Consider the following 18,421-nt stretch of genomic DNA (forward strand, 5'->3'; position numbering starts at 1 on the left):
TGAAATGGACCAAAGTAATCCACTCTAACAAAGGTAAAAGGAGGTTCATCAGGAGTCCAACGTTGAGCTGGCAAGTCAGCCATCTTTTGATTACCTGCTACAGCATGATTGCGTCGGCAAGTTACACATCTGTGTATTTCTTGCCTCACTGCTGCATTGGTTTTGATAATCCAATATTTCTCAAACAATTTTTCAAAGTTTCTGCCTGAATGCCCACATTCAAGAACATGGCGAATTTTGGTAGATTCACTGGGTGTATGGAGCTTTCTGGCAAATTAGCGCGACTTAGTACACCATCTTCTACAAATCGATCAAGCTTGGAGATTGGACTACCTATGTTCAAACCAAGTTCTTTGTTTGAATTAAGTCTTTCAAGTTCCCTTGAAAGGTCTTGCGGTTGAACATAGCAGACTATGACTTTCTCTGCATTTTCTAAGTCTTTCACAGTCAACACTACAGGCATACTTTAATGAGGTGCTAAGCCTGCCATCTTCTTTTCCCTGCGATCCAGGAGTACTTCCCGTATCCTGAGCACCCATGCGATAGCCTTCTTCAGTTCAAACCAGTCAGAATAGTATCTGAAAAGGCTGTCTTTTTCCTTACATGGCTTACTGTAGTCTATCTGACACGGGCAACCTTCCATAATTCAACGTCTTTCTTGGGAATATCTGTTAAAATGTGTGTCTGTTGAGGCCACATTTCTTCATTTTCCCATAGGAACTCTGGTCCAGAGAGCCATCTGGTATCTTTCAGAAATGCATCTATTGACAGACCTCGAGATGCTTCATCAGCAGGATTGATCTGAGTGTCCACATACTTCCATTGAGATGGGCTTGAGCCTTCATGAATTATTGACAGCCTATTTGCCACAAAGGTATGGAATCACTTTGAATCATTGGCGATGTATCTTGAAACTGACATGCTGTATGACCAAAAGTAAGTGTGGTCAATTGGCATTTCTAGCTCTCGTTTGAGCATACTATCTACTCGTATTACTAGATAGCTCCATTCTTGGTATCGTGATGTGCTTAATTGAAGCAACTCTTGACTTGCTGATGAGAAATGCACAATGAACTTGACCAGTGCAACTGACTTGTCCTAGGTAAGAAACAGTTCCAAAACCTGTTTGACTGGCATCCGAAAAATGATGTATTTGAGATACTAACTTCTGATTACTATCCTTTGGTTGAATGCATCTTCTAATCACCATTTCCTCTAGCCTGTGTAGTTCAGACAACCATTTGGTCCAGTCGTTCTGCAAGGGAACGAGGATTACGTCACCCCATCCTATCTTAAGTCTGCAGAGGTCTTATAGAATTCCCTTTGCTTTGAGAACATAAGGGCCTGCAAATCCCAATGGATCATAGATGGAGATGACAGTTAACAGTATTCCTCTTCTCATTACTGGTTTGTCTTTGATTGTAATCCGGAATTTAAATGTATCTGTTTCTATGCACCAGTGTACACCTAAAGCCCTCTCGATAAAGCGTCATCCATGTCCAAGTCTTTGACTTCTTTGGCTCGCTCCTCTTCTGGGATTGACTCCAGCTCTGATGTTACTTATCCATTTCTTATCCATTTTGTCAAGCGGAATCCACCCTTTTTACAGATTTCTCTCAGCTTATGTGACATTCAATGGCCACCTTCTCAGATTGGACTGAAGTGAGACAGTCATCCACGTAGAAACTCTTGTCAACAGCATGGACAACTTCCTTGCCAAACAAGTCCATGCTGTCCTTCGCTGTTTCTATCAAGGCAAAGTTGGCACAACTTGGTGATGAGACAGCGCCAAATAAGTGCACTTTTATCTGATATTCTTGTAATTCTTCCTACAAGTTTCCATTGGGCCACCATAGGAACCGCAGAACATCATAGTCGTCTGGTTCAACTCTAACTTGGTAAAACTTCCTCAATGTCTGCCATCAGAGCTATTGGCTCTTGGCGAAATCTCAGGAGCACTCCCAGTATTGGTTAGATCCGGCCCCTGTAGAAGGTGGTCATTTACAGATTTCCCTCTAAAGGTTGCTGCACAGTCAAATACAACTCGTATCTTCTCTGGCTTTTGTGGATGGTACACACCATGATGTGGTTTATACCACACCTTTCCATCCTTACGGTCTTTCTTATTCTCTGGTACTTTCTGGGCATAGTCTTTGTCAAGGAGATCTTTCATGAATACCTTGTAGTCTTCATAAAAGGTTCCATTCTTTCAAAGTTCTTCTTTATTGAAATGACTCTTTGTTCAGCCTGTACTTTATTGTTTGGCAAATCTAGTTCGGCATCTTTGAATGGGAGTGACATCTGGTAATGTCCTCCTGTCAGTGTCTTTGAGAAGTTCATGATGTCCAAGAATTGCTTGTCGTCTCTTGACATCTCAGATTGATCATTACTGACACGCTTGTTGAACTCCCTATTTAAGTTTCCTATTAACTGAAGATCCAATGTCTCGTCTCCAAGAACATCAGTCCTGTTTACTGAGATCTCACTGGTAGACTCCGATTCCTCCCAATTTACAATCCATCCAAGAATGGTTCTGACTGCATAGGGCCCGTTACCATCGCTGTTGATAATCTCATACGGTTCCATTGCTCTTGGGACATTGTTGCCAATTAGTAGTCTTATCTCCGCATCTGTAGGTGGCAGCGTGACGTCCTGTAGATGGGGCCATTGATGGATGAACCTTTCTTTGGGGACGGTGCTTCTGGAAATTGGAATTTCCTGTGTAAAGACAGAAGGCAGTTTGACCCAATTGCTTCCATCAATGTCACCAACTTCTAAATTTGTTAGGATTGAGGTATTTACAATTAGTCATGGTGCTGACAACTATGTTTGTCATCTTTCCTGTGATTTGGAGCTCCTCTGCCAACTTGCTGGTACAAAAGGTTGCTGAACTGCCGTTGTCAAGGAAGGCATGTATGTTTTGACATATCTGTCACCAGAGTTGACTTTAATCCTAACAGGGACCACGGGCATGAAGCTCAAGTCTTTGTGATCCCCGCTCTCACTCGTGACCAAACGGTTGTTTGTGACAACCTTTGGCTTCGTTTGGTCCATTTCTTTCTTTTCTCTGTCCTTACTGTTGTCATGAAAACAGGTTGCATGTCTCAAATTACATATATGAAATGTCAATTTGCTGGGGCATATACTCATATGTCCAAATTGTAGGCAGCCAAAACACAAACCCTTTGGTCCTAAGAAGTCAATCTTCTCATCCAACGTTTTACACTGCATTACCTTGCACATTTCCATGGTGTGGTCCTCATTGCAGAACCAGCATGGCTTGATGTATGATCTAGAATGTTGACTGTTCTTTCTCTAGTTGCAGATGGCTTACGAGATGTCATCAATTTTGGTTGAAGTGGGTAGGTTGCCCTGGTGGCAGTTTCTTGACCTAATTCAGACTTTGATGTTTCGGTAGCAAAGCTCTTATATCTCTTTGGCGCTTCTTTCATCTTTCACCAACAAGGTCCGCAAAGGTGACATTTCTCCTTTCCAAGATATTAAACGAAACTGTTCTCCATCTTTCTCTTAACTTATATGGCAACTTTTGGATCAACTCCCTGAGGTTCTTTGGATGCTCCTATTCTCTTAGATAGTCTTTATCTGTCATGGTATTTCCACAGCTGGTCAGGAATATTGAAACGCTGTTCAGTGCTTCACTGTCCTCTGACTTAATAGCCGGCCATTTCAATGCTTTGTCCATGTAAGCTGTTGCAAGCTTGTACTTGTTCCCAAATTTCTTATCCAAGAGTGACCTGGCTTGTTCATAGCCACTTTCAGGATTAATGAAAATACAACTACTTACTAAGTCATTCGGTTCACCGTTGGTGTACTGATCCAAATAATAGAGCCTATCTTTGGGATTGATGGTTTTGTCTTCTATACAATGCTCGAATGCTCGTATGAAGGGCTTAAACTGTAGAGGGTCACCGCTGAACACAGGAATCTTCCTAGTGAGTAGTGTGGCAAGTTTCTGGTGTTCTACCACTAGCCAGATTATCTCATTCTGTTGCTTACGGACATCAAATTTTGAATTGTGGACTCCAACCTGCAGGTTTATATTTTGTCTAGGAGTGAATTCTTCAGCTTCTGGATTCAAACCTTTATTTCGGGTCTTTGCTGGCGTGAAGGACCTTTGTCAACTTTCTAGTTTTCGAGAACTGTGAGATTCTCGGTCATACTGGTCAAACATTTCAAACTAGGCATCGGCAATTTCTACTTCTATCTCAAGTTCTAATCTTTCTCGTCTTTGTTTTAATCTGTTTTCTTCTTCTTCTAATTGATGTCTTCGTTCTAAACATTTCTGTCTGGCAATAAGTTCGGCCCTTTTCGCCAGTATCTCCATTTTGGCAGAGGAGGCAGAGGAGATTACTGAAACCTTACTTAATCCAACTAGGGAAACACAATCTTCTGGTCTAATGTTATCTCCCATACAGTAATGTTTAATGAACGAGGTAACATTTCTCTCAAACTGCGGAAAGGTTCCTTTGATTGGAACCAAGCTGCTTCTTCGTCTTTAGCTGATTGACTTTGAAGTTTTTCATGATAAGCTTCAGCTGATTCTTGAAACTTGTCACATAATTCCTTTTAATCTTCAAATTCATTTTTGACGGTATCCAAATCTGCATCAGGGCTCATCAAAAATACTCATCAAGTATTCAATGTCCTTTATCTTTGGAGAAACCTGCTTGTATAAAAAATTCATTTTATCCAGTACCATGCTCAAAACATACTTATGGCGCTTTTCAGTCTGTTGTCTTAATCTTGAGTCGGTTATTAATGATTTAACATTTCTTGCAGGTTCATGAATCAGTTCTTTACCACTTGTAAGAGCATCACTCAATGTTCTACTTGCCATGATTTCAAATCAATTCAACACCTGTTCCAATAATCTTGATATATTTGTCCAACTTACAATCCTTGAATTCCGTAATCCTACGTGATAAATCTTATTCAGTGTATACACGATTCCAGTGAAATATAATCCCTCCTGTATTTGCCTGTTTCTGCATAAACACACACTTCAATACTCAACAGGTAGTCTTATTACTCGTAAGTTCTTTTATCACGCCTTGATAAAACCATAAAAGTCACATTTACTTAACAGTGTCAACTTCTTGAGAAAATAAAATACCTTACTTTAACTTCGAGTCCTTAATGCAATTTGTGTTAATCCGTTTTGAACTTTGCAGGATCCTGTTGCCAATTCACGAAAGGAAACTCAGTCTTCTTTATGTCCAAGACTGAGATTCACATCCGGATTTTCACGAGTTTTTCAACTTTTAATGTGAGCTCTTAAATTATCTAATTAATGGAGATAGAGGATATCAAAGTTTCAACTCGATCCAGCACTTTAATATTATCTTTAATTACAAACTTCACAAATTCTGTATAACATAATTCCATAAATTCAGTGCATATCCACACAATGATTGAATAATATATCACACACTCCAAGAATAAGTCGTAGTATAATAAACAGCACAGTTGCAGGATAAATGCAGGATAGTAACTTGTACCGTGGTCTCGGACAGTGGCTCGGACAGTGGCTTTGACAGTGACTTTGACACTGGCTCGGACAGATTGAAAAAGAGGTTGTCCTCTATTCCCTTAACAATCTTCTTGCACTCTCTTAGAAACGTGTCTTACTTCTTTCATATCTTAAAACTCCCTGCTCTCTTTCTCACACTCATTCATCCAACTATATATCTAAAATTCTTGTGGGATTCTTATCGGGGTTGATCAGGTCACGACCTCTAAGACTCCACACAAGACAATTAACTTTTAAGTCTTAGCTGCAACATTATACTATTGCTGTCACCAACCCCTGGGAAAATAGCCTGAAACGGCCACTGGCAGCAAGGGATGGCTGTTTCTTATGTTTTATCTTATAACTATACTAAACACATGCACCCATGTACACATACAAACCTAACAAAGTTCCAATTTGAAGGATTTTCAATGAACTACAAATACCTAAAATTCGGCTCTAACAACAGGTGTATGTAGGGGGAGTATCTACTTCAGCACTACAGGTGTATGTAGGGAGAGTATCTACTTCAGCACTACAGGTGTATGTAGGGAGAGTATCTACTTCAGCACTACAGGTGTATATAGGGAGAGTATCTACTTCAGCACTACAGGTGTATGTAGGGAGAGTATCTACTTCAGCACTACAGGTGTATGTAGGTAGAGTATCTACTTCAGCACTACAGGTGTATGTAGGGAGGGTATCCACTTCAGCACTATAGGTGTATGTAGGGAGGGTATCCCCTTCAGCACTATAGGTGTATGTAGGGAGGGTATCCACTTCAGCACTACAGGTGTATGTAGGGAGGGTATCCCCTTCAGCATTACAGGTGTATGTAGGGAGATATCTACTTCAGCACTACAGGTGTATGTAGGGAGAGTATCTACTTCAGCACTACAGGCGTATTTTGGGAGAGTATCTACATCAGCACTACATGTGTATATAGGGAGAGTATCTACTTTAGCACTATAGGTGTATGTAGGGAGAGTATCTACTTCAGCACTACAGGTGTATGTAGGGAGGGTATCCACTTCAGCACTATATGTGTATGTAGGGAGGGTATCCACTTCAGCACTACAGGTGTATTTTGTGAGGGTATCCACTTCAGCACTACAGGTGCATGTAGGGAGAGTATCCACTTCAGCACTACAAGTGTATGTAGGGAGGGTATCTACTTCAGCGTGACACATGCATGTTGAGAGAGTTGGGACACTCGTACCTTCCTGGTAAACTACGGATGCCAATGGTTGTGTTGGAATATGTTAATGCGTTGGCTGACGTGTATTCCAACATCTGTTTTGTGGGTTCAACACAAGGAGTAATTCACTAGTAAGTTTCCTGGAGATTATTTTATAAGTATTGTATAGAGCCACTGTTATCTGAATAATTATATCACATGGTTCATCGTTATAGGTCAAGTACATATCTGTTAACACAAAAGTATTGTGCGTCTAGGAATAGGCATTTTGCTGATTATGGTTACAGAGCCCTATCCTTTGAATATTGAGATCTCTTTGGCCAATTTACTCACTCTTTGGTCATTTGGTCGACTCTGTACTGAATAGGTTATGTACTGGTTTGTCCTTTCCAGGTTGTTCTAAAATGCAAATGTATTATAAAGAATGTTTGTTGGGTGTAAGCACCTCGAGCACGAATGACCTGTTCCACTCATTTCCACATTCTCTGAACCAAACGTTGTAACTGATGTTGAGCCAGTTGCTGCCATACCTAGTGCAACTTTGTACTTTCTTTCTGTAGGTTCTGCACCAGAGGGTGTCTTTGTCGTCCCAAGTTTTAGAGGGATCATATCGGGGCTAAGTGCAGACTAAAAATAGTGTCATCGCCTTTTGAAGCAAAAAATTACCCACGAAGTGCTTTATGAAGAACGTTGTCGTCATTAAAAACTGGCCGAGCTGTTGCAATGTGTGGTTGTCAAAGTGAGGCACCACAACAGCAGTTACGACGTTTGGTTCAGGGAATTTGGAGACGAGTGAGGAGATCACTCTGGTACACTATTACTTTTTATGATGCGTAGCTGTCTACCAACGACTTCGTGACAACAATCCTTTCGAGTCAACGTCGAGTCAAATGCAAATTAACAACGCATATTACATTGAATATTCTATGTTGTTGCATGTGCTAGTCACGGAGAAACGATCCTTACGTTCGTCAGTTTTACCGATGCAGCTCAAGATGCGATTGTGTTCACAGGGCATTGTTACTACTCCATAGTTTATATCATGTGGTGCTTACCTATGTTCCACATTTACTAGTGACATCACTTAACCAAAGTTGTATACGCTCTGGAATCTGGCTCTAGCGTTCCATAACATTTAAATTATCTACTTGGTGACTTGGATTATAACATCATTGGAATCAATTTGTCGTTTGGGGTCCAAACACTGCCGTAGTGGTGTTCAGCTATTTACCACATAAACATACGATGTACTGTACCTCAATACACACTGATCCGAATACAAGAACATCACAATTGCCCTGATGTTCAGGAACGAAGCCTGCGCAGTCGTTGATATTATTAATAATACTATACACCAACAAAATATTGAAATTTCGAAAAGAAAATCTATTCACTGACGGGCTCACATTTTTAACTGTTTTCATTGTTCACTTACGTTGCTCACTGTGCCGCACTTATTTCATTCCTATTCTCTCTACATTATTTACTTACATTACATTGCTCACTTGGTCTTTAACTGCAGTGAACATAACACTTGATCTTTAACTGGAGTGAACATAACACTTTGTCTTTAACTGCAGTGAACATAACACTTGATCTTTAACTGGAGTGAACATAACACTTTGTATTTAACTGCAGTGAACATAACACTTGATCTTTCACTGAAGTGAACATAACACTTGATCTTTAACTGGAGTGAACATAACACTTTGTATTTAACTGCAGTGAACATAACACTTGATCTTTAACTGGAGTGAACATAACACTTTGTATTTAACTGCAGTGAACATAACACTTGATCTTTCACTGAAGTGAACATAACACTTGATCTTTAACTGGAGTGAACATAACACTTTGTATTTAACTGCAGTGAACATAACACTTGATCTTTAACTGGAGTGAACATAACACTTTGTATTTAACTGCAGTGAACATAACACTTGATCTTTCACTGAAGTGAACATAACACTTGATCTTTAACCGGAGTGAACATAACACTTTGTATTTAACTGCAGTGAACATAACACTTGATCTTTCACTGAAGTGAACATAACACTTGATCTTTAACTGGAGTGAACATAACACTTTGTATTTACCTGCAGTGAACATAACACTTGATCTTTAACTGGAGTGAACATAACACTTTGTATTTAACTGCAGTGAACATAACACTTGATCTTTCACTGAAGTGAACATAACACTTGATCTTTAACTGGAGTGAACATAACACTTTGTATTTAACTGCAGTGAACATAACACTTGATCTTTCACTGAAGTGAGCATAACACTCGATCTTTCATTGCAGTGAACATAACACTTGATCTTTCACTGAAGTGAGCATAACACTTGATCTTTCATTGCAGTGAACATAACACTTGATCTTTCACTGCAGTGAACATAACACTTGATCTTTCACTGCAGTGAACATAACACTTGATCTTTCATTGCAGTGAACATAACACTTGGTCTTTCACTGCAGTGAACATAACACTTGATCTTTCACTGCAGTGAACATAACACTTGATCTTTCACTGCAGTGAACATAACACTTTGACGGACCTATGTTTTACAAGAGGCACCTCCCCACAAATTGTATCCCTTTATCGTAAGTGTTCAGCCCGTACACACACTATTAACTTCCTTTTTACGTTAGTTCAACATTGAAAAGGCAAAATAATGACACATGGTCATTTATGGATTCAATATCGCTTCTTCACGTATGTTATTCTCTTAAATATGTTTCGTGATAAACTGTGAAGTTCTCTTTCAACTCGTCAATCGAGACTGTTCGTTCTGCAAAGCACCATTTTCTGTTACTTGGCCAGCTGTATTCCTTCGCTTCCAACAACGGTCTATGTTTTGTTGAAGTTGATTTTGTATATAATCATATCCAAATGTACACTACATTTCAAAAGTCACTTGCCCTGTATCACGAAACTATTTCGCTATACGTTCGTGATAGTGCCGTGAAAGTATCGCGAAAGTGACTCGGAAATGGCGCGATGTGAAAGTGTGTCGAAAGTGCTGTGAAAATGGCGCGAAAGTGTCTCGAAAGTGGCGCGATAACTTCGCGTTAGTGCCGCAATAGTGGTGAGAAAATTTCGCGAAAATAGGGGAAGTTACTTATGAAATGTTGTGTATGATAAAGAATTGTTAGTGACCTCAATTATTTTTATTATTTTTTTATGATTTGGAAACTTGGAACTTCTATCAGGGTTTCACATATGAAAAATAATAATTTTCCTACACAAAAAGTATATGATATATAGGATCTCGTCACTCGATGAGACAAACATGATATTTCACTCGACACATGAAATAACCTCTATTTAATTACATTGCTCACCATGATAAAATTATTACATCGCTTTTTTATCTCTGTGTTATTTACTTACAATGTTCACCATGATAAAATCATTTCATCGCTCTATTATTTTTGTGTTATTTATCTACATTTTTCACTGTAACTAAATTATCATTTTTAATTATATTCTCTTCAATATTTACTCACATTGCTCACTATGACGAAATTATTTCATTTCCTTATACTCTCTGCATTATTTGTTCACATTACTGACTACGACGAAATTATTTATGCACCATTTACCTACATTGTTAACTGTGATAAGTTATTACATATCTTGAACTATTTGCATTATTTCCTCATGTTGCTCACTGTGATGAAATTATTACATCGCTTTTTTCAGACTACATTTTTATCCCTCCCGGTTTGAAAATACGGATATAGTGATCAGCTGTCCGTTTTCCGTTTCCGGAACAGAATTCCAAAACCGTTTAATATTACTTGTTGAAACTTTCTATATAGATCAGTCAAGTGGGAACCTTGTGCCCTTTGATGATTTGAGATTTTGATGTTTTTTTCTCTATGTTTTCATGACTGTTTATGTTGGACCTGACTGAAAACAAGGTTAGTGCTCGTTTCCGGAACAGAACAGTTGGATATTACTTGCTTAAACTTGCTATAAAGATCAGTCTAGTGGTGAACTGGTGCCTTTTGATGATTGGGGAACAGCATAATTTGTTTCTTCACTGAACTGAAGGTACCCAATAGCAATTAACCAAAGGTTGGGTATAAGTAGTAAATATCCATTTCCGGATTGTACTGCACCGGGGGGATATGTCATCTCCTGATAACACTTTCTGCATTATTTACTTACATTTCTCAACTAAGTACGTTTCTCGACCTCTTTCTGTATTATTAACTTATACTCTTCACCAAGAGGAAATTATTTCATAGCTTTATTCTCTCTGCATTGTTCACCTACTTTGATGACATTGTTACATCTCTTAAACGCCCAATACATCACTAAAATTTCTCACTGTGACTACCTTTTACACGTTTTCAACTTTGCAATATTTATACTTACATTGATCAATGTAACAAAATGATTACATTTCTTAAACTCTCCATGTATAAGCGACCGACCATATATCATTAGGCTTTTGTATGAGAATTAGATATTTTTTCAGCTATAGCTACAAAAGCAGATACTTCTTTATTTAAACACACTACGCGTCAGAATATTTTTTAACCATGTATGTTCGGTATGTTCGGAAATTTCTTATATTACATAGACATTGCTGGTTGTCTCCCAACTACAGTGGAGACAGTGCTGGTTGTCTCCCAACTGTAGTTGAGACATTGCTGGTTGTCTCCCAACTACAGTGGAGACATTGCTTGTTGTCTCCCAACTGTAGTGGAGACATTGCTTGTTGTATCCTAGCTATAGTGGAGACATTGCTTGTTGTATCCCAACTACAGTGGAGACATTGCTTGTTGTATCCTAGCTAAAGTGGAGACATTGCTTGTTGTATCCTAGCTACAGTGGAGACATTGCTTGTTGTATCCTAGCTATAGTAGAGACATTGCTTGTTGTATCCTAGCTATAGTGGAGACATTGCTTGTTGTATCCTAGCTGTAGTAGAGACATTGCTTGTTGTATCCTAGCTGTAGTAGAGACATTGCTTGTTGTATCCCAGCTATAGTGGAGACATTGCTTGTTGTATCCTAGCTACAGTGGAGACATTGCTTGTTGTCTCCCAACTGTAGTGGAGACATTGCTTGTTGTATCCCAACTACAGTGGAGACATTGCTTGTTGTCTCCCAACTGTAGTGGAGACATTGCTTGTTGTATCCCAACTACAGTGGAGACATTGCTTGTTGTATCCTTGCTAAAGTGGAGACATTGATGGTTGTCTCCCAACTGTAGTGGAGACATTGCATATTGTATCCCAGCTATAGTGGAGACATTGCTTGTTGTATCCTAGCTATAGTGGAGACATTGCTTGTTGTATCCTAGCTGTAGTAGAGACATTGCTTGTTGTATCCTAGCTGTAGTAGAGACATTGCTTGTTGTATCCCAGCTATAGTGGAGACCATGCTTGTTGTATCCTAGCTACAGTGGAGACATTGCTTGTTGTCTTCCAACTATAGTGGAGACATTGCTTGTTGTATCCCAACTGTAGTGGAGACATTGCTTGTTGTATCCTTGCTATAGTGGAGACATTGGTGGTTGTCTCCCAACTGTAGTGGAGACATTGCATATTGTATCCCAGCTATAGTGGAGATATTGCTTGTTGTATCCCAGCTATAGTTGAGACATTGCTTATTGTATCCTAGCTACAGTGGAGACATTGCTGGTTGTAACCTTGCTATAGTGGATACATTGCTTGTTGTGTCCTAGCTATAGTGGAGACATTACTTGTTGTATCCTAGCCGCAGTGGAGACATTGCTTGTTGTATCCCAGCTGTAGTGGAGACATTGCTTGTTGTATCCCAATTACAGTGGAGACATTACTTGTTGTATCCTAGCTATAGTGGAGACCGTACTAGTTGTATCCCAACTACAGCGGAGACGGTGCGTGTTGTATCCCATCTATGGCTGGTTGTATCCCAAGTACTGTGGATACAGTACGTGTTTTAACCCAACTACAGTGGAGACATTGCGTGTTGTATCCCAAGTACAGTGGAGACATTGTTTGTTGTATCCTAGATATAGTGGAGACAGTGCTCACGCCTTTTCTATTCGTGACTTTCACTTAAAGCAAACCTTTGTCGCCATGCACAGCGATGGAGACTTCTGTAAGGAAGCCAATACAACTGGTGGTTGACGAGGGTCTCGGCAGTTAATGTACTATATGGAAAGGAGAACACTGGATTTGGTGATGTTGAAAAGGGCAGTTGTGGGGAGGTCACCAAGTGCAGTCAGCGCATCCCCAAACATCGGTGTACTCCCATTTCGTTTAAGTTAATATTTTAACAGGAAGTGCAGCGTACACCACAATCAACTGTGTAACGCTTGTTTACAAAGCTGTCATAATATAGGAAAGCCTTGATGTTGCCTTGATCAGAGTTTGTTCGTCAACACATAGCCCTGGACTGTTTATATATTTATGTAGCCAAGTCAGGATATACATTTCTCTCTGATGTAAAATATCAAGATGATAAAATTTCCACCTTTATGTCTTCCCAAGTCGCAACACGTGCGTTTTTACCTTGGGGTAGTCGCGAGGACAATTAGAATGGGGTAATTATGCGGCACAGGGGGATCATATTCACTGATAGCGGGCAGAACAACCCACTCGTGTCCTGGTTTCGCCGTCCTCTCCCTCCTCTCTCCCTCTCTCTTACTCTCCACCCACTAAATATAGTACTTCTTCTACTTTCAGCTGGGCGAGAGACGCGGCGCGGGTAAGGTGTGGAGAGAGGCGGATTATTGCAGATACTCGCTTCATCAGTGGGGATTCCCTCGTCTACTGCTGCATAGCAGCATACCAACTTGTATCAGATTCAGTTCAGTGGCAGTGAAATCAAGTCTTCACACAAAGTAAAGATACGGATTTAATCTTTTTGCACAAAAGTTAGAATTCCTTTAGTGGAAAAAACTCCATCATAGCGTGAGCGGACTGAGTGTTTATCATAGGGTAGAGATGTCGGGTGTCGGGGGGAGGAGCTGCCTGTGAGAGTTGTGTCCCCTTCCTGGCCACCCTGGGGATGGAGGCAAGCACCCCCGCGTGCCCCCACACTGTAGCCGCGGCTATCTATGGTTAACTATGACCGCCCTCGTCTTCCTAGGACTCCTTCTATCTCTATCAAGCATGGGGTAAGTACTCGCAAGTCAATCTAACGTCTGAAAAACTCCAGACAAGCCATAATAACTTCTTTTACGATGCTCTGGTGTCCCCCGCCGTGATATTGCTGGAATATTGCTAAAAGCGGCGTAAAACCATACTCAGTCAGTCTTTTACGATGCGTAATTTATCGTTAAAAGCGCTTTAACAGACCCACACATCTCCCCGTTTAACGCTTGCCAATAGAATGGCCATATAACCAGCCAAACACTCGGATCATCTTTGTTCCCAGGATCACACTTTTATTTATAACGACGGACCATTAACCTATATAGCCGTTCTACGCACTCATACAGTTACATAACCATCATTGCCCCGCTTAATCCTACTCTATATATGTATCTAGGTCGAACCTAGTGATTCATTAACGCATTCACTAAATCATAAAATGATATGTAGTATGCACCCTAATTAGGTATATAGGTTCATTATAGTGCTGTATAATCATGATATTATTTATATCGATGTTCTGCATGTAGGCCACACAGTGCGATCTCACCGTATGAAAAAATACCAGCATGGAGCATTATATAGCTGTCACATATCAACACAGTACAACCCGTCCCAACACCGATACACATAGTATTGGCTTGTAATCACGTGCTAGAAATGAGACGATGCCGGCAAAATGACCCCTTATAATACCACGTGCTAGTTAATAATGGCTTGTGATGAGACATAACAGCATCATAACTCTGTTATAATACCACGTGCTGGATCATAATGGCTTGTAATAAGACAATATTGACTATGTTATAATACCACGTGCTAGATAATAATGGCTTGTGATGAGACATACCAGCATGACTCTTTTATAATATGGCGTGCTAGATATAGATAATGCTGGTTTGTAATAAGGCAATACCATCATGATGACCCAATAGCGTGCTCCAGGTGTGTCACATCACCTAACACTCTTCACTTGAGAACACACCATCCATTTCATTCATAATAATGGAACTGAACTACCTCCGACAGAATGCAATATTGCCTGCTTCCACAAGATGTAGGACTGCAAACCTACATACAATATCCTAAAGACTATATATCTTATCACAAAAGCATCACGTAACTGCTTTCACGACAAGTGTTTAGTCCTATTCGTGGGGATATGTAGCTCAGATTCACATTTGTCACTGGATCCATCCAAGTTCATGTAAAGCCAAGTAACCTTGCTTGTCACTTTGTATAAGGGTTGGATAGTTAACATCGTGTAATCCATGCTCATGTTAATCTATCGTTTAGATAGATGCATAATTCAAACAATTATTATTCGGGGTAGTTGTCCCGGCACGGTGGCAGTTCTAGAACTATGAGTATGCAGATCTTTTGATCAGTGACTGCTGCCGCGACAAGGGACGTTTCCAGATAAACTGATAGCATGTATGTCTTGCGACAGAGACATTAGGGTTGTCAATTCATGTGTCTATTCGCGTGTCTGAGTGTTTGGTGGAGCCGGCAGTACATCAGTCAACAGGGAAGCACCTGCTGACATAAAAGCTGCATATATATGTGCGAGACGTCTATTTCTTGCCAAAGTGAAATAGAGGTGTATACGTCACAATACTATACTAGTGTTGGGGGCTGACACAGCTTTTCCATGGAGCACTTATCTCCATTACCCCCTGTTTATGTTACTGTTATCTGCTGACTGCCACTGATATACACTGGCTGTAGTTGATACAATCTCCAAGATGATATTTCTCAAAGCTCGTCAATTATTCACATTTCCGTGTGGACATATTTGGAATCCTTTACCTCAAACTATGATATGACGCTAGCAATTTATCTGAGGTATGTAGGTCTCTCTGACTTACTGTGGGATGTTCACATGTTAGCAACTGTTGTGACAAGTGTTATTGATGAATCTGATTTTTCATTGGATTTGACTACAGTAGCCACCTTTGCTAGTATGCCGTTCCGAGTTGTTTCCAGAAACCCGCGGTAACATTGGTTGACACTGATAAATTGCACTCCGTGGTGCGAATCATGGTAATACGGACTGAGGCAGAACAGCTGTATTCCTGTGTTCCCGCCACGGTGATATACAGCTGTATTATAGTGTTCTCGTTACGGTAATATACCTCTGTGTTACTGTGTTCTCGCCTCAATGACATACAGCTGCATTCCTGTGTCCTCGCCACAGTAACAAAAAACCTGTATTCCTGTGTTCTCGCCACGGTGATATACAGCTATATTCCTGTGTTCACGCCACAGGAATAACGACTGACATTGATAAGCTGTATTCCTGTATTTCAATCTTAAATGTTGTAACAATTCAATTTCTATTATACCCGCGAGGGTTCGCAAAAACATTATGTCGGCTTTAACCTAAAACAAATGATTTTTAATATAGCTTAACCAAAATACCAAATTTGTGGCGTTGTGTCATATATTTCAGCGTAAATGATGCAATCTTATTAATAGGATTCAAACTTGACCATGTGTCTCAGCTGCTTGGTGATTGGGAATAGACATTTATCCTGAACAAATGCATCGGCATGTAAATACACCGAAAAATGAGTGTATGGAGGCTATGCATATGATCCTACAAACATACAAAACATTGTAAATAATGCTGTGAAGAAATCAAGTATTGCTAGCATGTATGTTTGTGTTGTTTTTGGATCCTCGGGAAACCCCCGAACAATTCAGGAGTGGGCTCTCTCATCACCACATCATCTAATTTGAGGAACCCAGTCGAGCATAGCAGACACAGACCACCTGATCACTTGTATCTCTCTTATTGGGTGAAGCGGATGGACGCCGATCAGACGGAAGAACAGGTGACACACAGGCGTTTACGTCCCACGGCCAAATGGTACGGGAAACATATATGAGTCTGTCGGTATATTTTGGCGATTAATTGCAAGTTGAATGAAATGGCATTAAACGCATCAGAAGGTTTTATACCCTCATCATATTACGCTGTTGTCTACGCACTTAGAGTACTGCATCTGCAAGGAATGGCTTTATGTTTTCAATTTTCCCCTTCATTTATTCGGCGTGCTAATGATTCGACTATGGCAACGCACAGGCTTGCCGCACCCTCTGTATCACCGAAGTACCTAAATATGCAGGCGATATTTATATCTGGCGAGGAAGGAATGCGACTTGTTCATTGAATGTAATACAGAAGGGGAGTCTTCAAACGTTTCGTGTTATATATACTAGGTGGAAAAGTTCCCATGTATTACTGACTGTTATGGGGAATATTAAATAAACACAAAGAAAGAATGGTTTGGCAACAGAAAAATATATGTCCATGTAACAAATTCCTCATGGCAGTGTCAACTCATGTCGGCATGGGGTCGTATGTCAGGTCATAAGTCAGTGTCAGGTGTGACCATCACCATAAGTGACACAAGCTTGACAATGGCGCCTCATTGATGACACAAGATGCTTGAGGACGGCCTGTGGGATGTCCTTCCACATCTGGACCAAGGACTGCGGCTGCAGGACCAACGACAGCGGTTGCTTTGGAAGCTGGCGTAAACGACGGTTCGTTTAATCCTACACATGTTCGATGGGCGACAGATCTGGCAAAACAGCAGGCCAAGGGGGTGTGGGGATGTCCTGTTGTCAAAATAAAGTTTGTGACCACACGTGCAACAAGAGGGTGTGCATTGTCTTGCTGTCACGTGGTGATACGTCCATGAGTAGGAAGTATCCGACGTCGGTAAACACGCGGACAGTCATTACTGATGTTCAGATGAAACCTGGAAGAGGGCTAACCTCCAGTCCTGTGAACCGAGCCTGAGTGCAGTTCGGTGACATGGCAACAAACTTGGACGTACGTCGTCGTCGGAGGGTATTCTCTCGTAAAAGATTCCGCACAGTCCTTGCACTATTCGGACGTAGGCCAGGGATACGCCGGGCTGCCAAAGTTGCCCGATTTCAAAGGTGAACCAGACGATTAGGATTATCCTGCCGACGTAACGTTACTTCTGGACGTGGACGTGATCGGTACCTGGTGTTGACAGTCTGTTGGTGTCGACCTCAGAGTGACTGTATTTAATATGAATACCAAAACGCCAATCTTCCCAAGGCATGCGTGTCCACTAGCCTGTAAGAGTTTGATATAAAGGCTAGTGGACGCTCTTGCCTCGGGAAGATGCAAAACGCAGAGCAACCACGTTTTGTTCAATTGCGGTTACAAGGATTCCAATTGCACGCAACAGTTCATTTTCAGATAGGCGTGGCATAACGTTTACGACGTTTGGCCGTCAGCATTTTTATTTTTCACAGTTAAAACACTTCAACGATTTACTCTGTGTTTGAATGGACGTGTAATGTGAATGTGTGGTGAATTTCTTACTCACGGGATTTTATGTATGCAGTGACCAGGATGCACATGCACTTTCATCGTCTTCCTGTACATGTGATTATCATGTATGATTCTGAAAACTATGGCAATTTTATGTGATCCTTTTTATGGTGAACAGGATTTTTCCCCCACTGATATATACTGTATCACTACAAGACTTGCAAGCCGAGATTTCATGGCATGGTGAAAAGGTTTCATTAACATTCAGTTCGAT

At 40.6% G+C, this 18,421-nt stretch overlaps 1 protein-coding gene across 3 annotated transcripts in view; it reads left to right on the top strand.

Annotated features, from left to right (window-relative positions):
* Nucleotides 1–18,421, top strand: part of LOC139463739 (protein Wnt-10a-like) — a 59,127-nt gene that overhangs the window by 18,562 nt on the left and 22,144 nt on the right. For all 3 annotated transcript variants that reach the window (XM_071244994.1, XM_071244995.1, XM_071244996.1), the window contains exon 2: nt 13,419–13,852. In XM_071244994.1, coding sequence (XP_071101095.1) covers nt 13,803–13,852 — 50 coding nt within the window. In that variant the 5' untranslated portion in view covers nt 13,419–13,802. The remainder of the gene's footprint in view (nt 1–13,418; nt 13,853–18,421) is intronic.

Source organism: Haliotis cracherodii, unplaced genomic scaffold (assembly GCF_022045235.1).
Source record: "Haliotis cracherodii isolate W230 unplaced genomic scaffold, xgHalCrac1.p SCAF_16, whole genome shotgun sequence".
Taxonomy (NCBI): Eukaryota; Metazoa; Mollusca; class Gastropoda; order Lepetellida; family Haliotidae; genus Haliotis; species Haliotis cracherodii.